Source organism: Helicoverpa zea, chromosome 22, assembly GCF_022581195.2.
Source record: "Helicoverpa zea isolate HzStark_Cry1AcR chromosome 22, ilHelZeax1.1, whole genome shotgun sequence".
NCBI classification, from domain to species: Eukaryota; Metazoa; Arthropoda; class Insecta; order Lepidoptera; family Noctuidae; genus Helicoverpa; species Helicoverpa zea.
The window spans coordinates 8042316-8065737 of NC_061473.1; the positions used below are offsets into that span (position 1 = coordinate 8042316).

A 23422-nucleotide genomic window follows, 5' to 3' on the forward strand; every position below is an offset into this window, starting at 1 on the left:
AGAACTCTTAGTAAATTCACTCGTAACTGATCGTTTTGGTCATTTCCACCGTACGTATTTGACCTACACGAAGGCGGTTGACCTACCTGCATTATAGCATCTCTGTTCATTTTTCCTTCCTCCATGACAGGTACTTATATTCATATTTTATAAACATTCATTATGGTAATGGCGGTTCTCTATTGTCCGAATTGCTATTAGTAATATTAAAATTGTTGCTAGTTTTATTATTTTACTGTGTATGTACGATATTTGTTTATTTTTGGTATTTCAAAGTTGTGGTGAATGTTGTTCTATTTTGTGTCAATATTAGTCAGTTTCAGTTGATATGTTGTTGTGTATATCGGGTGTTTCGTAGGTACCTCCTTATCACATCGTTAATATACTGGTTAATATATGTCGATTAGCAACAAGGGGAGTTATAATAAAGTATATAAGGAAGTACATAAGGGGAGTACATAAAGGGAATACATAATTAAGTATATAACGGGAGTACTTAAGAGGTGTACATAATAAAGTAAATATGGAAGTACATAAGGGGAGTACATAATAGGAGTATATAAGGGGAGCACATAACGGGAGTATATAGTAAAGTATATAAGGGGCATACATAAGGAAGTATAAAAGGAGTACATGAGGAAGTTCATAAGGAGAGTACATACGGAAGTTTATAGATTAGAGAAGATAAGGGATTACAAAATAGGAGTACATAAGCAAGTACATAAGGGGAGTGTATAAATAAGGGAAGTACATAAGGGGAAACTTTGGAAATTAAACAATACGAAACACCTCTTATGGTTCAAATCGCTTAATATTTTGAAAGTAAAAAAAAAAATACAATCCATATGAAAAAAAAAAGAGACATTACGATGTACAACTTACCCGAAACACTAGACCCAATAGGTCTAGGTCCTTTCAACTGCGGCCTGTTCTCCTTGACAGATGACGAGGGCTCGAGCAGATGGTGTGCAGGCAACGCCGCGGGATCGGCACTAGCATCGATGGAGGGCTTCGTGACCCGGTACGACGGTGACCTGCGCGAGCAGCAGTTTGACCTGATGAGAATGCTGACTTTGCGTGAAATGGAATGCGAGGAATGCAGAGTTTTTTATAGTTGGAATGCAGAGTTATTTTTGGGTGTGGTTTGTGGTTGTAAATTGCGTGAGGTCGAGTTGCTTATGAATTTTAAGCATGGATGTTTATGTAAAATTAGGCTTTTTTTCTTAGAAAAATATATGTTTGTTAAATATTTGTTACAAAATGTATTAAACATGCACTAGAAAAAAATACTATTCGTTACTTAAATGCCTTGTTAGTTTACCTAAATTAATATACACATTTAAAAAAAGTACTCAAATGGTAGATTAGCAAGCAAATTGTAACCGAGTTACAACTTTAATACACTTGACCACGAGACTACGGGCACCGTAGCATTGTAGTAGCAATATCGTAGTATGAATATTTCATGGTATTCAAAAATCGCAGAATAAAATTACTGTAGACTGTAGATACCCAGACCTTGCTACGACTGCTACGAGCTACGAAATTTTAACAATATCGTAGCACCGTAGCAAAGCTCGAAATGTTTTCGTAGCACTTTTTATAAAATGTTACCTACTTTTGCATTTCAATCACATAAACTTTTAACCTGCTAGATGATCCCCGTTGTTAAAACCGCGCCATCTTTCCGCAACCGGATAATAATTAGCCTGTGCTTTATCAGGCTATAGAATATCTATCTGTACACTCATTTACGTCAGTTCAGTAATTTTGGCGTGAACATGCGACAAACAGTGACTTTCGTATTTATAATATTAGTAAGGATTGCCAAGCCACACGAAAGCGTTAAAAATGTAGAGATAAATATAAAAATACAAAAGTCCGAATTGAGAACCTCCTTTTTGGAAAGTCGGTAAAAATCGTAAAAGAATCAACTTTCTTACAAAATAATATCAAATTTCTGTACCCACTGGTAAAACCTAGTACTTTCATTGTTTAATTGGACAAGAAATACATCACATTTGTAGCTGACGCAGGAAAACCCGGGGGCGTAGCGGTGTATTGTTACGTTCTGACATTTGTCAGAAGATTTATCTTGTCTGAATGTTTGTAAACATGATATTAGATATCTACCCCCGCGTGGAATGTTGGTAGAAACTGTGATTTTAAGATATAGTTTTTTCTTTATATCGGGTGTGTCGTTCATAATCACATTAAATGAAATGTGTTAATATACTGGTTAATATATGACTAACTTTATCTCTGCTTTACACATGATGTTGTAAATTATAAAAACGAAAAATGACTCCTCTGGTTAAACCACTGAATGGATTAGGTTATTTTTTTTACAATTCGCCATAGAATATCGTAAAGTATATGTGATGGAATTGAATGTGATTGTGAACGACACACCCGATATAATGTTTTTTGATGTGTAATTGGTCCAGTGTATTGTCATTAATATAAATCACTAATAATGCACTTGCTTATTCAATTTTTCTTAGATTTTACTGAACTTTTTTTGATACTAGCCGGTACCCCGCGGTTTTATCCGCGTCCCTTGGGAACTACTGCCCGCACCGAGATAAAATATACGTTACTCAAGAAGAGTGTAGCTTTCAAACAGGAAAGAATTTTTCAAATCAGTTTAGTTGTTTCGAAGTTTAAGGGTACAAATATTTCTACTCTTCATTATAGTATAGATAGACTTGAATGGCTCCTACTCGAAGCAAACGTAGGCAATCATTATTTCCAAAATAAAACCTCACTTCCAAACATTTATCATCAACGTAGAGACAACATAACATTATATCCCTATGTTATCAGGTATATCCCAGACTGTCCATTTCATTACTGATCCCCCAATCATCCCCTACCTTGGAAAAGGGGTAGCTTACTCTAAGCCAGTGAGCCTAAAGGGTTGCCACATAAAAAAAGGTTTTCAGAGAAGGTTTTGATGAAAAGAGTATGTGACGATTGAAATGTAATCTCTGGTTTTAAGGTTTCGGCTGTTTATGGAAGATATGAAAAGGTTGAGTTTTTAACAGTGTTTTAAATGGATATAAAATTAGGAAGTGTTGAGGATTTTTGTCATGGCCACTAATGTCTCCGGTTTTTTTCCAATAAAAATATAGTATCGACTGCAGTTTAGTCATTTATTTATATTAGTCCACTTATCTGGATCTGAGCCTGATTTTTGTTTACAAAAAAAAAATACAAAAAAACCTTGAAGCATAATTTATTCTTGTTAACTATAATCCGTACTAGCATTATTATTAATAATTAATTTAGAAAAACAAAAGACAAAGAGCCGAATTATTGCCAAATTAAAATTACCCAAAAAAAAAAGATCCTGATTTTGAACACATATTTTGAAGTGCCTGTGCCCCTTAATATAATATTAGCTGTGTAAACTCTACGCCCCCAGTTTGCGTTGGGGTTGTTTTCCACCCCCCAGGGGGGCTAGCACCCCCATATCGAATTACACCTTGTGTGTTCTCCGGATATTTATTCTGTGTTTTGATAATTCACTTAACAGATTTTGGTTACCTATGTATAATGAATAATATAAGAAACTGTGGTGTTTTTTGTCGTAAGGCAGCACGATTTTTTTACTAATGATCTTTGTACTATTCTTTAAATTGTTTGTTTTCAAGTTAAGACCATTTTTGTATCGTCACGAATATGTCGTGCAATTTTTGGAGACAATTGACTATAGTGTTTAAGAATAGTCCATATTACATAGTGCAAATGCCAGCTGTCTATTGTTTCATATCTAAATAAAATGACCAGTCTAACCAAAGGAAGGTTTGGCCAGGTAACTGGGTTAAGAAGGTCAGATAGGCAGTCACTCCATGTAAAACACAGCATACGGTTACACTGGAAGCCGACCCCAACACAATTGGTAAAAGTATATAACATAATACTAATTGGTAAAAGTATATTTGTATATCGTACGAACAGCAGAAGAACAACACTCACACACTGACACACAAACACCAGACACACAAAACACGCATCCATCACCAAGCACGCAAGCGGGACCAGCCATCCAGGAACAGAACACACAGCCACCATCTAACACCGAACATTCGTCATCATCACAGCCTAGAAGAGGAAGAAGAAGGATAAGAACAACGCAAACAAGCACATCAGCTGCATGATACATACACATTATATAATAAATAATACATACAAAATACTTATATAAAATCTAAATAAAAAGACTAGGGGGGACATGGGTATCTTTTTTTCCGCGGGCTGCGGAACGGGATACCTATTAAAACCGGCATAGGGTCGAGAGGGTCAAACCTATCCAATATCTATATGCTAGTGTTTTAAGGCATCTATCTATGGGCCATTGATGCCTGAAAAAAAGATGATTTGATTTGATTTGAAAAGGCTAGGCAAATGAAAACTCTTGTAACTACAACTTACATTAAACTTGCAGGGCGTTTCGAGGAGACAATATTGACATACACAATGACGTCACAGACGCTATCGAACAACCCCGTTCCAATTAGTCACCAATAAGTATATAAAGGGGTGTTCTATAATAACTGCCTTTTGTTGTTACTTACGATTTTTTTCATAAAGAAACTTTTGACAGTTAGCAGTATCTAAAATACAAGCAATAAAAAAAACCTTTATCTGGGATAGTTGGGTAAAAAATGAAAATTTTATAAACAATGACCCATTTTCACAAAAAATTCAAACTTATGAGAATCTTCGACAGAAAATGCATATCTATAGGTAAATTGATAAGTTTATTTTTTGTGTAGGTATGAGTATCTTAAATTCGAAATTGTGTATTGTTTTTATAAATCCTTCATTTTATCAACCATGTAAATCTAAAGCAGCTGTATATCAACTTAAGTAGTAAGCTTCAAAAAACTAAAAGCTCAACACAACACATTTAACTTCAAAATTCAAAACTAAAAAACGAACACAAGAATCCAGAATTCGAAACCTCAAAATCCTTCAACGTTCAACTCACACATACACAAACGCACGCACACCAACAACCAAGCTACGCAAGTCCGTACGAGGCGTGGCAAGGGGAGGGGCAACGACGTCACGCCATGACGTCAGTATGACGCGATGGCGACCTAGTTTTACGCGGGCTTTCAGAACTTGCGTTGCGTGAATTGATTTGGCCATTTCAATCGTTCGTTTTTACGTTTTTACAATGTTACGGTGTGCGTACGTATTTATTTAAAACTGACGGCAAGATGCTGAATGTTGGTGGTTTAAAATATTTTTCGTCAGCTGTGGTGTAGTTTAACGTAATAGATAAATCGTATGTGTTGATTTTCTTAGTAGAGATAGAATTTTGATTTTAGACCAATACAAAGTAATGTCAAAGATAGATGTAATATTGAGAACGGTCGTTAAAATAGAGGGTTTTTCGTCAGCTCTGGCGTAATGGTGTAACGTCATAGATAGTCATTTGTTTTTTTTTTCAGGAAAGAGTTTGGTATGTAATTAATATTTAATTTATAACATTTTTAAAGGTTTTCTTAGAACGTAGTTTATGAAAAAATACGGATGTACAGACAGATAGACAGAAATGAGCAGATTTTAAATTGCTTTTTTAGTTTTAAGGACACTTTAACCTCCACGTTAACGTTTTTTTCTCAACTGCATGTAGACTGGAAGCCGACCCCCAACATAGTTTAAAATGCTGGCCTGGCAGAAAAGCGCTGAACTTAATTTTATTTTTTTTATTGGATGGAATTAACGAATGTTGTAGAAACATCTATAAGTAGTATACCTACTTACGGCCATTCCTGTAAGGGGCTAATTTCAAAATTCTATCCCTAGTAAGGAAATCGACAGATAGGATATTGGGACGCTAGTATTCAGCATAGCTGTCAGTCCAAGGTTGATATTCGGCATGTTGGCACGCTTCTCACAAGCTGTTTACTACAAAATTTTTAACCATGATAAAAACGTTTTGTTTTCTGAGAAAAATTACGCGAGTGTTAAGAAATGTATGAAATATTTGTGTTCGCTATTTATTTTCTTTGCTGTTACACTTTTTTGGCGTTTCCTTCCTTGAAAATTTAAGTGATTTCAGTTTACTAATTGATGTTTGCAATATTTTTTAGTTGACCTATTCTCTTCATGGGCCAACATGTACCTATGTGCGGCAACTGAAGTCCAAATACGGAAAAGTCACTCAATTTTAGAGATGACTCAGACACCGTTTCATGTATGTCACACTTGCATTTTCTGCGACATGAATACTTTTAAGTAGAACTTACAGTTAACTAAGAAACGTTTGAGAACTGCAAATCACACACCAACTAAATTAAATACGATTAAGAATTTGATTTAACCTAGCTTACCTCTTGAAAATACGCCAAAGGTTAGTTAGCAGTAATACTCTCAAAAAAGGGTGGTGAAGTAAGTATATAAACTGCACTGTGCAAGGGGACGATGCATCTGCGTGCGGATTGCAATTAAATGCACTTTGATGGAAACTCACATGCAAGGAATGAATGACGTACAAACACGCATGTGGGGAGAAAACCACACTATGGTTTAGTTAGAAAATTCTAACTCAAACATTTTGAAATTGATGCACACGCAAAAAAAACACTATGCCAAAGTTATTGTACAAATTGTGTTTCTTTGTAATCGTATTTTGTATTCGAAAATAAATATGTGTACCTACCTACAGTTTTCGCTAAATATCTCGTCTTACCGAGCCCCTCTGAAGTTAGCCGTTTGACGCTGATAAATGTATAGCGTTCGTCAAACATTTTTGCTCCTCTGAATCCATTTGACTCGTCGAATTTTGTACATCACATAGACATGGAAGAAGCTTTCACCTCATAATTAGATAGTTAACTAAGTCAGAAAAAAAACCTTTCTTATAAATATTAATTTGGTAGAGCATCTTAAAACAATGACGGTTTTACTTTAATTGATCCTTTTCAGGGAAAATAGTACATTTTTTTCATAAAATGAGCAAAATAAGTATACAGCTTGATGTGAAAAATCTGTAACGTCATAGTTATAATTTTTATGTAAATTACGTTTCTGACGGTTCATTTAATTAAAGTATTTAATTGAACTAAGTATGTAATTCTAAAAAGTCTCAAAATTAAATGGTTGTTAGAACTTTTGGAATTGACGTAGTTCAACACAGTAGAACTATTGTTCAGTTAGTTAGCACCAATTCACTGCAATCGGTTAGTGTTATTAGAGTCGAAAAACACACGCTTTGTAACCTGTCGCGGTCGCCCGTAGATATGGTGTACCTGAAGGGATAATATAGACATTATTAAGAAATACTTAAGGCATTTTAAAATCGAGATCATAATTATTATAAAGTAAGCTACAGTCACGGGCTTGCTAGGTGATTAAACCCGCAGCCCACTTGATAAGAAGAAAAGACAATAGTTAAGATAAAGATATAATAGGTTTTGGATCGATTTTCGGTCTTGGAGACACAGGAATAGGTCTGGTCTAAATGCATTATGTTGCTTTTTTGGCTTTATTAAAATAAAGGTTTATTAGGGAAACCCAAATGTTTATTTCACTTTAGAACAGCCTTACTAATTTCGATGAGATGGATCCAGTTTTTTTTTTTTTTTAACTGTTATATTTTTGTGGTAGAGCGAGAAAGTCCTTAACTAAAAATAGCTTATTGACTTTAACCCGTTAGTTAAAAACTAGAAGTTAGAAAGCTTTACAATTAACACAAGACTGGTGGGGGCTGACGTTGACAGATCGCCCGCCAGACATAATTGAATCCAGACATCCAGACAAAAAGTCTGTGTGTCTGGGTCTAGCAATCTCTACAAGATTCTCTAATTTGATTCTGCAGACTTAGCTAATTAGTGCTTGTTCCAGACAACCAATAGAAGGAATTACCGAGTACGAATTTTTTTTGAGGCTTTATATTAGAGGTATATAAAAGTTTATATAAATGAATCCTTGTCCCTCTTTTACGCATATATCAGAATGCTTTTCTTTTTATCTGTGTGCGGGAAATAGTGCCTTAGGACACGGGTGATACCGATAGGGGGAAAAAAGATATCTAAAAGGCACATATTATATTTAAGTAAATTTCTAAGACGATTTCTCGAAGAGTAGTCGTAAGCCTGATACTCCTTGGTCATGTCGGATTGCCGCCCCAACGGACTTTGAGAGAGAGTTTATAAAAGTCCAGAATGATTGGTGCATCTTTTCAAATTGTTTAATCTGCTAGCGAGTTCAAATGCGTAGTTTATTTTTAGCCATTTTAATTTTATCATCGCCATGCGTGCCTACTGCACTCTTTTGATGCCAGATCTATTTCTATTTACTACTACAGTGACGATTTACTATTGTTTAATTTGAGCTTTTCTTTTGTCATATGGTTCTTCCACTCTTTGACTGATACCTGGTTAGTATAGTAATAATAATTGCGTCCCATCCGACTGTCGGCCACAGCGGCTGTTCTCTTTAAGGAGATTAGCCAGCTGCGCAGGACATATTAAAGTGCACAAGGATTTGCGCAGAAATAGGGGCTCTATTCTGGCTGATTTACATTGAGTCAGTAACTGACGTCAGTCCACTGACAAGTCAGTGCTGACCCGGCACTGCCATCGTGTAAATTGATTGTGTCAGTACTGTACTGACTTCAAATCAATTTCCACGATGGCAGTGCCGGGTCAGCACTGACTTGTCAGTGGACTGACGTCAGTTACTGACTCAATGTAAATCAGCCATTCCTTCACTCTTATAGCCTGATGGGAGGACAATCCGGCATAACTGGAGAGAGATCAGGCGCAGGAACTATTTCAGATTATCGGGACAAAATAAACACCAGTTTTCTTAAAATCACTGTTTATTATAAATTTTCACATTTCAGTTTAAAAGTAAACAGCTATTTAATAAAAACTGACTTCTATGCTGTTGTTGAACTTGGGCCTCATTGATACTTTCTGTCAAATTAACGTGTCCTGGCTTTTATATAATTGGGAAGAGGCTAGCCGCTTGATAGAATATGATGATGCAAGGCAATGAGGGGTGAAGGCGAGAGCATATCGCAACACCTGATGAGCGAGTCCGACTGGGCACGCTTTGATGTTTTGCCAACCATCGGTTACATTATACACAGATTATATAGAAGATACAGTTATACTAGACTAGCTTCTGATTGCAGTTTCTCTCGCGTCTTGTGGGGAATTACTTCGCGTATCCGGATAAAAAGGAGCCTTCAGCCTTCTTCGATAAAAGGGGTATCTAACATTGGCACCATTTTCCAAATCGGGCCACTAGTATCTGAGATTATTGTATTCAGAAAACTACACCAGCAAACTCATGAGCTTTTATTATATGGTATAGATTTGGCCCGCTACTTCGTATCTGTTGCCGTCCTGAACTACTTCCCCTATCCAAATAGAAAGTATCCTATTTCGGTATTCAGCAAGCTTTTCATCTGGAAGTCAGAAGTAAGTGTCAAAAAACAAAATAAACCTTCTAGAAATTCACTTGTGTGGTGGTTATTACATCGACCGGCCATATTGTGAGCTCACAGCGCTGCAACGCTTACTATGCTACTACAAACTGCTGATCAACCGCGTTCTCTAATATTAAATGCACTGTGACGTCATTACGAGTCTCTTGTATTGTATAGACATTTACTATAATATGTAGTTCGTCATTTGTTTTGTTAAGTATATCATCATCTTCACCCTTTTCCTGTCATTGACTATTGCTAATTTGGGTCCACACTTCTCTGATGCTGTTATATAAAATTGTGCATCATGCTCTTTTTAAAAAGTAGCCGTTTCCCCCCCAGTTTCACCCGCATCCCGTGGAAACAACAGCCCTTACCGGGATAAAATATAGCTTACATTACTCGGGAAGAGTCTAGCTTTCCAACAGTGAAAGATTTTTTTTAATAGGTTTAGCATTTTTTGAGTTTAAAATGCAATGTTACACCGACCAGCCATATTGTGAGGTCACAGCGCTGCATCGCTTACTATGCTACTACAAACTGCTGATCAACCGCGTTCTAATATTAAATGGACTGTGACGTCATTACGAGTATCTTGTATAGAGTTGACTATAATATGAAATTCGTCATTTGTTTTCTTTAGATGATGACGGAATATTGTAAAGTTCTTCATCATCTTCACTCTTTTACTGTTATTGACTATTTGGATCCATACTTCTCTGTCCGATGTCGTTTTAAGTAGATAACATTTGCATCCATAGTCTTATTAAAAGTTAATTCAGTTTTGCACTTTTGCTGGGGTATTGGGTATTGATTGAAAGGGTTAATGCGGTTTTGGTACACAAAAGGCTCCAGAAGAAACAGGGGCAGGTTTTAGTCCGTAAAAATCTGTCACTTAGAGATCATTTGATGATTTTCCCAACCACCATTACCCACATGCTTCAATTACTGCCAATGTCACAACACAACGGTTTTTATTGAAACTAATTAACCACTCAACAGTAACTAACAAATACGACTAAATTAATGACACCTTATCACTTATCAATCTTCCCAAGTTTGACAAACTGCCAAACTCCCCAATCAGATTAGAACAAACGAAATCAATCAAGCATACTGATCTAACTAAGATAAAAGATAAAGTATTGGAACACTCTGTCTCAAGATTGACTGAACTATAAGAATGAGTTGCACTAAGTAAGTAGCCAGTAAGTCTGACACCAGTCTAATCAAGGGGCATTCGGTCGCCCGGGTAACTGGACTGAGGAGGTCAGATAGGCAGTCGCTCCTTGTAAAGCACTGGTACTGAGCTGCATCCGGTTAGACTGGAAGCCGACCCCAACAAAGGTGGGAAAACGCTCGGAGGATGACCATTTAACTATAAAGATAACAAAATCATAATCATGGTAGGTATACTTGCCGCCCATTGGTCACATCGGCGATTTGACAACTGAAAATGGTTCGGTTATCGTTATAGTTAAACGGTGTAACTCAACGTAAGAGAGATAACAAATAAGACTAAATTAATTACAACTGATTACTATACAAAGTTTGACAAGCTGCCAACCTCCTCAATCAATAGATCCGATTAGATTTCTATATTCAATCTATCCATAGTTTACGCCTAAAGATAGAAGATTGTTTGACATAATTTATATGGAGCTTATATCAAAATTCTATCTGTAATCGCAGACCAAAGGATAGATAGCTAAAAAAATCGACTACAGAACAAAAGGAATCAATCAAGCATTGAGATCAAAGATAGAAGATAAAGTATTGGAACATGCTGTCTTAAGATTGACTGAAGTTTCAGAGTTGAGCGAAGTTACGCGTTGATGCTTCAGACTTGTCTTGTTTATTGAAGATTTATAGTAGATACCATATTGGATTTTATGTCAAATTCTTAGGTTAGATAGACAGGTTTTGTAGAGTGAAGTGAAAACTTAGATCACTCTCAACGCCTGAAGCTTAAGGTTGATGGAATGAGATATAAATAACATACAAACTTATGGTACAATATATAGAAGTAAAGGAGATGTGAAAAGCGGCTGTCGTGGGCATGTGATGCGGAGGAATGAAGATCATTATGTGAATGCAGAGGAAGGGGACGACAATGGATATAAAGAAACGATGGGGATTGTGGTAAAAACGATGACAGGACAGAATGCCACTTGGGATATAACGTTAAATACAGAAGTATGGAAGAAGGAGAAATGCTGTGCAAAACTCAAAAAAAAAATTATAAATAGCCGGCTAAGTGCGAGTCGGACTCGCGAACGATTGGTCCCGTGCTATCCATAAAACGAGTTTGTTGTAGGGGCAATAGAAAATTATTCGGATCGGAGTTTCATCAGGTACAGTCGAATGAAGAGAAAGATGGACAACGAAGTTTTAATAACAGGATCCTCTTTTCCCTTTGGGTACAGAACTTTGAAAGCACACAACAGTTTAATCCAACTACATAGTTACAGCATGTAAGTGACATAGCCGGACACTGGTAGGACATATTTCCCCAATTAGCGTTGAAACAACTGTGTGTCAGTGTTTTGAGTCCTGTCAGTCGTATACAATGGTTGGACAGATTTCAGGGACCCCCGGCCTAACGTGGAAAGGATAGATGTAGTGAACTGGATGTGGCGTCGTTTCGTACCACGAGTTTTTTACGAATGATGGTTAAATTAAGTGTTGTTTTTTTTTTTACTATTGTATATTGCTTAATTCCACTATTATTTTTGTCATGGCTTAATTTGGTATGAGTGATAAAGGTTTTAAGACTTATTTTAATTTTAATAAACAATATACCAGCAGTTTTAACATTTAATTCTGTTTTGTGCTTAATTCTACACACGCGTGATTTAATTTATTTTCATAGAGTTAAGAAGGCAAACCGTTAAACGGTTAACAATGGATTGTTATCTCGTTACTCCCCAAAATAGATTTAAAAGATTTCTTTGTAAGGAAAATACCATATTATAAGTTCGGCCATTCAGAGAATGCGTTCCTGACACGTCGCGATTGAACTGACGACGTAATAACATTCATTGATTATTGATATAATAATGTTGTTTTAATGCTCCTCAATTGTTAAAACGGTAAACAACCAGCAAAAATATTTTTATCGTAACTGCAACGCCATTGCAAAGTTACGTCGTCAGTTCAATCGCGACGTGTCAGGAACGCATTCTCTGAATGGCCGAACTATAGTTGTTTTTAAGCACTAAGTTTACTAGTTTCACCTCCTTTTAAAGGTTGTATTTTTTTGTTTTACAACATATTGTAGGTAAGCAGAGACCACACCTAATCTCCATGCTGGGATTGACCTCATAAGTACACTGTATTTGCAAAAGTTTGTATTTCTCCGTATTTGAAGGTCCTTTGAAGGTTCCCCATATTCAGGTCTTAAATTATCAGACCAGTTTGACTAGGCTAGGCATATTTCAGCACATAAATAAGTTTGAATTACTTATAAATAATTATTAATTTTCAATACTTTTCTGTTCAAAACTCACAACAGACTCTTTTAAAACGGGCTGATTTCTTATTACAAATCCAGCTTGAATATGTAGAAATACCAAAACCAACACAAATGCATCATTGACACACAAATCTGTCATTAAAACCCGCGCATATGAATTCATCTGTCATTTTCTCTAAAATATGCCCCTCTAAGTAAACGGAAGAACAGTCCACACATTATATAAATTTAGTACCTATATTATTACCTATTCAAATTACAAACGTCTATTTATTCTAGAAGTTTCGAGGACTTTCCGTGCGTCACGTTGGTACTTAGTCTAATATCATTCATGTGATTGATGATGCCTAGTTATGGCATGATTATGTTGGTACCCATTGTGTGGACGGTGTAATATAGCCCTTCATTTGCTATGTAAAATTTATGAGGTGAGATCACTAAGTTTAATGTTGTGAGATGTTTTTGCCTTGCTGTTTTCTGTGGGTTTTCCTGTCTACGGAAACTTGGGAAATTGCGTGAAAGAAACATATATTTGAAGCTTAGTCTGTTTTTACAGCGTTTTTTGGATAAGTGCATCAAACAAAATCTGAAATTAGACTTCAATTTGAATCGTATGCATTCAGATTTGTATTTTATTTAGTTCCTTTCGGCAGCTACTAAAATGTTATTTTTATTTCCTTTATTTCGAGACTTGCTCCGTGAGGAGGGAATTGGCTATTAAGCTATTTAATTTACAAACGAGGATAAAAAAAATCTAAAAACTAAAAAGTTAAATAAATAATTATTTTTGAAAACACATGTGCATATTTTGTACCAAATATTAAAACAACTAATTTACTCAAATTAGCCATGAAAATGTTGAAGTAAAAACCAAGCTTGGTCCGTAACGAAGTGACTATTGTTTGAAAGTCGTCTCCATCTCTATACGTTCGTGGTGACCATAGAGAACAAAATGACTAGCGGAGGTGCCATAACGGAGCCTGGCGGGGCTGCGGGATTGTTCGAAAGAATTACCGCGGCCCTTAAAAAAGGCCTACGAAGGAACATGATGCGTTTTAGTTACGTAGTAACTATTATAGTAATCTGTGGTTTTAGTCAGTAAGAGTCTGACACACCCTCATGCTGCTAACCCACAGAGCGTTGGGGTAATTTGATGATTTCCCTTAAAAAAAGGTGCGGAAAACCTCCTGCTTAACGGAAAACCTCCCAAGAAAGTAGCGCGTGTCCAGGGGATGAGGAACGTTACTGTCTCCGCCTTTATACGCCTTCTTTGAACTCGATCATTTTTGTAATACCAAAAATCGTTGACAGATATCTCAAAGAACCTTAACGCCTCGTTAGTTCACTCGTAACTAATCGTGCCCACTGTACGTTATAATACACGTTATATTTATTCATTCATATTTCTTTTGTAATAAATTGCAACGCCTTAAAAGGCAACTAAGTACTAAGAACATACCTGGTTATAAGATCCTTCAATACCAACTTAGTTCGCAATAAACATTTTCAATTTGAACGCATTTGGCCTAGAAGAAGGCGCGTGACCCACCTGCATTATGGCATCTCCGCTCATCTATACTCCATGGTTGTGACCTACTTACTGTATGACGCACTCGTGGCGTCACACTTTGTCTATGGTCCTACAATGTGTAGCGTGTAATTGTTGGCCGTATGGCGATTGTTTTATGCTATTTTACGTAGATAGGCTAGCTTAGAAGTTTAGTATAAACTGCTGTTTATTTAACTCGATATTTGTCATCGTATCTCTTTTTAAACGACTTCAAAAATCGAGGTTTTCCGTTTTATCTTGCAATAATTTATTCATGCAATTTGGATAAAATGTGTCAATTTTTTTATGGGGAATGAAGCCCTCTCGCTGTCGGTGCAGCGTGGGAGTGTCAAACTCTCATTGACTAAAACCCATCATGTTCCTTTATAAGCCCTTTATGTACCAGAGCCACGGTAACGCTTTCGATCAATCCCACATCCTCGGTAGGATCTACCCTATAGGTACCTGAGCCCACATTTCAAACTAATTCTATACTGAATTTGATATGAAATAAGTCATCTGTTTTTCCATACACAGCAACAAAAGACACGAGTTATTTTTGACTTTATTATTAGTTACGCTATAAAGACGAGCGTCTTCAGCCCACATGACAGTAATTTTACAGCGAACTTAAATTAAAACGCATTAACATTTTAAGTCTTCATTAAACATGGCTGAATGAGCGTGGGCACGTATGTGTGGGCTTATTTGTACCTATAAACCTCCTTGTTGTGTTTTGTCCATCTTTATAAATACCTCTGGACTTAAAACCAAGTAAGGACCAGAGTTTTATAAGGAGCGACTGCCCTATCTGACAGCTGTCAACTGCACCAAACATTCGGTTCAAGTCCTAATCGCGGATAGATTACAAAAATCCACCTTAAGTCTTTAAGCAGCCACATTACAATACAGCAGATGTAATAAAATAATATTTTGCAATCGGCTTCATTCTGCTTTCTTTTAATAAATACAAAACAAAAATTAGGCAGCGGAACGAATTATCTTGTATTGAATCATCTACGTTGTCTCTGGCAGCGCGCCAAAATTTGACAGGCGGCCATTTTTTACGTAACGTCTTGTTTACACACGATAAGTATGCAATCGCTGGATGATCCTCACATCAAAATACTTATTTGTCTTACGGTCGTTCCCAATATGCTATCTATCTTTTATTTTGCCTAATAGAGATAGAACTTTGACAGTAGCCACATACTTGATGTCAAATGTATATCTTTAAAGATAATTTATTAAAACGCAATTTCGAGCGATATTTGTTTTCTTGTATTTAAAAGTTTAAACTAAACTTCAATTTCATGTGTTTATTTTGCATTTTGCTCAAAATATATAAGTTTACTAAATAATTAATATAAACTTTTTAAATTAATTTTCGTAAAATGTATTCAATCTTTTAACAATCTTAAGCCGAGACGCATGAAAATTCGTGAAAATATTTTCCCGCCAAGATAAATGTCAAAAACCTTTTACAGATAAATGGAATGAGACAAGGCGTTAATTAGTAAACAGCCTATTAAATATATGCAAAAACTTGGTCAGGTACAATTATTTGGAATAACTACGTATAGCTAAAATCTTTTAAAATTACTTTATCTGCCTAGCCTTTTCCCAACTATGTTGGGGTCGGCTTCCAGTTTAAACTGATGCAGCTGAGTACCAGTGTTTCGGCGGGAACCGAGGATCATAACTTTTTAATTCGAACAGGATAGACATGCGCGTCACAGACTATATTCCGAGTAACATTATTATTTATTTTTATATTAATAAGGTTGGCCTTCGTTCAGCTCATATAGTACTCGTCGCAACCAAATGATGGCTATTGGTTAATTCTTAGAATAATAAATAGCGTATTTATTATTACTTAGAAGATTTTGGCGCGAGCGACAGCCTAATCGCCTGTTAGAATTTGAACTGCTAAATTAAATGGCTCTGTACAATGAAATGAGTATTTAATAAGTACAGGCACACTCGTAGTGGTTTAGAAGTGGTCATTAAATGATTTGGTGTAGATAGACCATCGGTGTAGATAGACTGTGTTAACTGTCAATGAGAATAAGAAGAAAATTTATATTCTTTTCTTTAGTAATTCTTGTTTTTGCCTCATATTCTAGCATATTTTTTCTAATGTATTGTGAATGTTGCTTAAGTTAGAAGGAATGCAGAAATCTGCAAGCCCTATGTCCCTGGCGAGTGATATCAGGATTTCGTTATTATCAACAACATCATTGTTGGTGTTTTTCTAGACACTTTATCCAACAACACACAGATTATAATCAATGTTAGCTGTCGTGGGCGGGAATCAAACTTGCGAAATGCTGCAGATCATTCATATTGCATACCTATTATATGTTCACACGTGCCATTATTTTTGAATATTTTTGGCTTTTAATTGCCCAACAGATTTTTTAAATATTGCCTCCAAAGCTAGCCATAACATTATTATAGGTCCACTCCTGGTCATAGTTAATAGAGGACCATATCTATCATATAGATAGGTACTTACTAGCTGTAAGCTATTCTTTTAAGCACCAATTTATTATTCCATTAGAATAAGTACTAACCATCGGACATCATGGTCAAACATTTTAAGTCTGTGTCAATTCGCAGCTACGACATATCAGGCCATAGAGTATAGAGCTTATTATTAAATGAAAGAATTATGTAGTTACTTTAGGAAAACCAGAGTCGAACTAACATACCTTTTATGGAATTTGATTGTTTTTAGCATAAAGAAAAATGATTTTTCTATAGTAAGCTTGCAATTAAATGACTTTCAGGGATTTTCATAATTTATTATATTATTAAATTCAATCAAAATTGCAAAATGCATTCTATAGACAGTGATGGATAGTTACTGTTTGATGCAAACGCCCATGTTTTGCATGAAATTGTATACCTTTTTGATGTTAAGGAAAGTCTGTGTTTTTCATGAAATATTTTTGTAAACATGTCCACATTTCTCTCGGCAAATAAATATTTCTGAGGACCTGGTTACTACCTTGGTTACCTGGTTACCTTGGAATGGAAAAGGAAAAGCGTGACAATGCTGCCAGCCTTTTGGGCATGCTCCCGATGAGCGATGAGGAGTTTTTCGAAGCTTTTTGATAGGTACATCTTTTATAACATATTTTTGTCTTTCTACCTATTCTACTCTGTATATACTTTTGTTGTAAATAAAATTGTTGTTTGGACTGTTAAATACATTTTCTTAGCGTACACAAACGTATCAATGTTGTCCACTTAGTGACCGCGCCAGACAAGTGATTGATCGGTCTGACAGCACTGCATGCATCCTAATTGCCACAATTATGAGTGGCGATGGCCATTTAGCGGCCGCCTCGCTACTTTGTGACAATATGCGAATATTTGTGTTGGTTTGGTACATTTGAGGGCGTTGAATTCTTGTCAGTTTAAAAAACACATACCTATTAACTTTGGAATTACTTAAATTATCTGTATACTAGCTATTTTCGCATCTTGAGGGATGAAAAGTAAGTAAGTGTGTGAAAAAGTAACAAACAAACACACCAACAAACTTCCGACTTTATAATATTAGAAAGGATTTAACGAGGGTTGTGGTAGTTATTTAGAATCAGACACAGAGTAGCCATCATGCCACGAAATTGCTAATAAGTATGTTAGACATATATTTCTCTGTTCGATGAAATTCTTAAAAATTTGCAGTCAGCTTTCTGTTATTCAAAAGCGTGTTCACACATTTTCCGATACCATATGAATATGCAGATTGTAAACTACATATGTGGCTGCCTTTCCAATCCGTTTCTGCGTGAAGGATTGACACACTCTTCAAGCATAATTATGTGTAAGTTGCGTATATATTTTTAAAAGCATGTACGTGTGTGTACGTATGTTTCTATGTATTTCTAAGATGTGTCCCTGGCATTTAACATGCATTTGTTCTTAACCTTTTCCCTTTGCTAAAGGTTAAAGCTTTCGCTACCCGTGGAGTACTTACTTGGGCGTACATTGTATGTTATGTATGCTCATTGCTCATGTACTTTCTCCATATTTTATAAATCTAGCTACTGTTTTCCCCTATTTAGGACTACTGGTGTTTTCCAAAGAGTTAGGCCACAGTTATGTTATGTCACCCAGTCTTCACATCCACGCGTTTAAATTCTGTCATTTGGCGGAAGGCACATTTTCGGAGGGCACGATAAACTGTAGGTCCCGGCTGTCAGTTGAACTTCTTTGGCAGGCTTTTTACTAAGGAGTATTGGGTTGCCCGGAGTAACTGAGTTGAGGAGGTCAGACAGGCAGTCGCTCCTTGTAAAACACTGGTACTCAGCTGCATCCGATTAGACTGGAGGCCGACCCCAACATAGTTGAGAAAAGGCTAGGCAAAGGATTTACCAAAAGGCATATTTAGCAAGAATTGTAGTGGAGAACTTCTTACATAATCTGCCTGTTAACGCTTTCCAGGTAAATGTAGATTTTTATGCAAAACGAAAATACGTTTATTTCCTCTTCGCGAGTTCTGGCAGTTGATTTAAAAAGAACTTCTTAATTAAGATAAAATGATATTACAAACAGCGGACATTCACAATGAAATGAATTCGGGCAAAAGAATAATTAATTTAAAAGCTTTTTTTAAATTATTTGTTTTGGAGTATAATAAGACGCGATCAGATATGGAAATGTACGCCAGTGCTGTTGTTTTTAGACTTCTGAAAGAAGACGGTAAGTCATTCGCTTTGAAAACTTGATTTTATAATAGGACAGCCAGTCTTGAAACATTGCTGGAGTAGTTTCAGTATAGTAATACATAGATAAACCAAACTCATATATTATTGACATATTTATGTTGTTTAATCTTATTTCGACTTTGATGACACCTAGATCTAAAGAGGGTTACATAAAAAATAAGGAATGTGGGGCATAAGTTACATCCTTTATATCTAGGTGAGCGATTCTATTCTTGATATTAAAGCCTAATTCGGAGATCTTACAGACGAAAGTCGGATTGGTCCGACATAGTCTAGTATTAACACAAAATTATCTGGGTCTATCTAGATGTTATAAACTTATTAACGGCTATATCGCTCAATCCATTTAATTGAACTTTATTATGAAGATAGCTTGGATTTTAGAAAACGACATAGAATATATTTTTTAACTGGTACTCAGCTACATCCGGTTGGACTGGAAGCCGACCCCTAGACATAGTTGGGAAAAAGGCTCAGAGGATGAGGATGAGATATGCAATATATTTTTTCCAGGCACATAAAGTAGATCTTCTAACCCACGAACAAAAAACAACCAATTGTATTTAATACCAGACCTCACATTCATAGAGTGAAGTGGACAATTTGTTTATTGCTGCACATAAAGCAAGTGCCTACACACTAAAATAGATTATTATATTTATTTTAATTTGAATTCCTCGGGATATGATGTAGTCTTGTCGTCGTGGTTCCGAAATAGCCCGTGATTCACACAACGCGTGCGTAAAGTATTTTTGAGAGAATACAAAAATATGATTAGAGCTATTTTCGTTGATAGTTGCTGCTATAGATAAACGTAGACTGCTTGACAATTCATGTTGGCTTGTTTGGAGAAATTGAGGTTTGAAACAATACAAGGAGCAATTAATGAATTCTTAATTTTTCTGTATGCAACTTTCAGATCTCTGCTGGTGTTGACTATATTCACACACACATTCGTGATACATTTCGAAACATAGTAAATTCCCATTTGCTATCACAGAGATCATGGTGCTACTGATGTCAAACGTGGATTTACAAACAGAAATGATCCAAGCGTGTAAAAACCTTCGGAATATAGACCTTCCGGAAGAAATTCAAGATCGCTTTGACAAGTTTCGTATCTAACGAAAAGTACAAAATGGCTGGTAATCTGAAGATTGCAGCTTAAGGACATAGGCACAGGGGGTTTATAAGATGAGAACGACCAAAGAAATAAAGGAAAAATAAAGGTATTATGTCAAAGATGATATTTATCAGGTTTCTTTAAGAAACGTTAATCAATTCAGAATTTTTCTTGCGTCTACTTATATCACCCCTCACACCATTTCAATACCGAAAACGCTTTAAAAATTGAGTGATACACTCACAAAAATTATCCAAAAACTGAAAACTGTATTACCACATTTAAAAATAGCTTAGCTTAACACAAGGGTGAGCCAATACCCGCCCTCTTCGGAGTCAGCCATTGTGCTCAGCTGGTTAGCTCACTGGGGATACAAAAGCACTCACTAACGACTGCCTAGTTCACTTAATTAACTACTATTTGTATGGCCTTTTTAACCGACTTTCTCGGAGAACTATTGGTAATATTTAATTATTTAAATCTGCGTAAATAAGTGCATTTGCATGGATAAGGATCAAAAGTTATGGAATTCTAGAGAGTATAAAAACGTCTATTCTTCTGTATACGAAGAGAATAGGTAAAAATGGTATTCTTTTATGAAAAATGTCCTCTCTCTTAAAGTCGGTCAGGGTCAGTAAAATGTACAAGGAATTGCTCTTCTATAAAAAAACTTTGTCCTATATGTTTAAATACAATATATCAGGGTCGGTTTAGTACATAAGGTATTTCCAATACTGTCTAGGTACTTCATCACCTCAATCACTCGCTTTTTCTACTACATCATCTTCTAAACATCTGTCCTTTGGTAGCTTGGTCTAGCTCAGCTTATCACGCTGTTTAACCGACTTCCGACGAAGGAAAGAAGAGGTTCTCAATTTTAACGCATTTATTTTGTGGCAATAATAAACTCCTATTGTATTTGTTTGCAATTTTGCACATATTCGCGGTTTTATGTCATGTTTAATGGCTTTGCGTAAGAAACGAGAAACCAAATTGCTAGGTACTAATGAGCTCTTAGCTGGAAACGAATGCATCGTTGCACTAATCATAGTGATAATCATATCATCATAAATCTATAAGTAGATTTCAAGTAAAAAGTTATAGAGGTCTAGTGGGTAAAGCACCTGCCTCTCAAGTACTAGTGTGTGGATACGATTTCAGATCAGGCAATTAGCAATGTATCTTTTCTAAGTTTCATGTAGTTTCAAAGCGTAACTCGGACATCAATTAACTGGACTTAGTCTGAAATGTGGTGATTAACGCTCATTCCTTCTCTGTACGAGAAGAAGCATGTGCCCTGCAGTGGGACAATAAAAAGGCTGATGATGATGAGGTATCAAATAATACAACCAGTATTTTTTTTGATACGTTGGCTTTGGACATACATGGAGTCCCATTGACGCAAAAAGTATCCATGGAGTTGTATATGAGTCCTTCACTATAGGACTAACATTTTGGGATAATAATTTTAGTAGGAGGCCTATTTGATAAAACATGATAGATAGTGTTGTATTAAGGCTAGTGAATCGAAATGTGTAATATCCCCAAAGTCGATTAATTGCTCATGTGTTTCAAACATCAACAGTAATCAAGTCTTATAACGATTAATGCTCAATCCTTCTCCGTGTGAGAGGAGACCTGTGCCCAGCAGTAGGACGATAAAAAGGCTGTAACAGTTAAGACACTGTCTTCTGTTCTTTTCTCTAAAACCTAGAATCTCTATTCTAGCTTTCAAACCTAAATCCGCCCATGAATCGGCCCTCTGATCTGCCCAAGAAAGTAAAACCAATTTTTACTGGAAGGTGACAGTCGTTTTAGTTTTCATATAAAAGGTCTTATAGTTTAGATACTTTTCAAAATACTAATGTTATTTATTAAATTATTGCACAAGGGATGGGTTATGTATGAAAAAGGCCCATTATCCTTTTTTTTCATCACGCATTGATTTCAAAACCCACTGGTTTCATTATCGTCTCTACTAACTACTTTAAATGCACTCAAATAGGCAAAGATCTGAATTGCATCTGTTTATTATCATATTATTTTAATCATAAATGTTTTCTTTCATATAGCTTATCTGTATTCTGCAAACGTGTGTGTATTCAATGTCTTCAATTTTAATATTTTCGCGACCACGTCCAAGGTTACGCGTACATTTTCATCAGAGAGTATCTATTCTTTGTAAATATCGCAGACAACCTGTAGGCAAGCGCGGTCGATGTATTGATTTATTTGGACGATTCTTTACCAGCAGTGTGGTTATCTGAGCTACCGTACAACAAATATTATACATAAATAACTACGTTGTTTTCTTTCAAGCCATTTAGGTAACGATAGCATTGTGAGCGTCGACCTTCGCGCGTCGATCATAGCCAGCGGGTACTCACTCCTCAGAATGTTGTGATACATTATCCTTGTCCTTGTGAGCCTGCCCCGAGCTGCAGGAGTTGCCCATGTCGTCGCCGGCCGCCCCTAGCGTCTCATCACCCGCACCCTCACCTCATGCACTACACACAGCCGTAACACGTACACGAGCCTCCGATCCGGCTAATATCTAGTTTCGTGTAATTATTTAACATTTCCCGGCGTCGCGATCGTTTCGGGCGGTAAACGCGAGCGTGAGTGCGCGCGTGCTGTTGCGTCGCGCGCTCGCCGACGAATAATCGATGCGCAGTCTCCCCCTCCGCCCCCGCCACACCCGCGCGCGCCTCTCGCGCGCCTGCTCATTATCTACGCTTTTCACGACACATGCCGCGATCAGAGCTTTTCCGAACCGTAGAGGTTTCCACATTTTCTGCCTTGGCAATATTTTAATACCGTTACTGTCAGTAATGTGTTAAAATCTGATGTATCCTAATGGCATGGAATCTACTCAGCCTTTGAATTGATCATGTCGAGTTCAATTTTTGCCGCCTAGTCATCAATAAATTCATAGATTCTTCACCGAAGTTAATGACATCTTGGCGGGAGATCAAAAGATTAGGCACGATACATCACAAACACTCAACACTTTTTTTCATCACTAACGTAGTAAAACTATTAATATACACCACAACATACACCCTAGTTTACGTTT

The 23422-nt window shown here is 36.4% G+C and overlaps 1 protein-coding gene across 1 annotated transcript in view; it reads right to left on the reverse strand.

Moving 5' to 3' along the window:
• Positions 1–22997, reverse strand: part of LOC124641467 — a 41155-nt gene extending 18158 nt beyond the window's left edge. The window contains exons 1-2 of the mRNA XM_047179536.1: positions 22734–22997; positions 883–1034 (exon numbers count right to left, since the gene is read on the reverse strand). Of these exons, the coding sequence (XP_047035492.1) occupies positions 883–1034; positions 22734–22801 (220 nt within the window). The 5' untranslated portion in view covers positions 22802–22997. The remainder of the gene's footprint in view (positions 1–882; positions 1035–22733) is intronic.
• Positions 22998–23422: the final 425 nt, after the last annotated feature.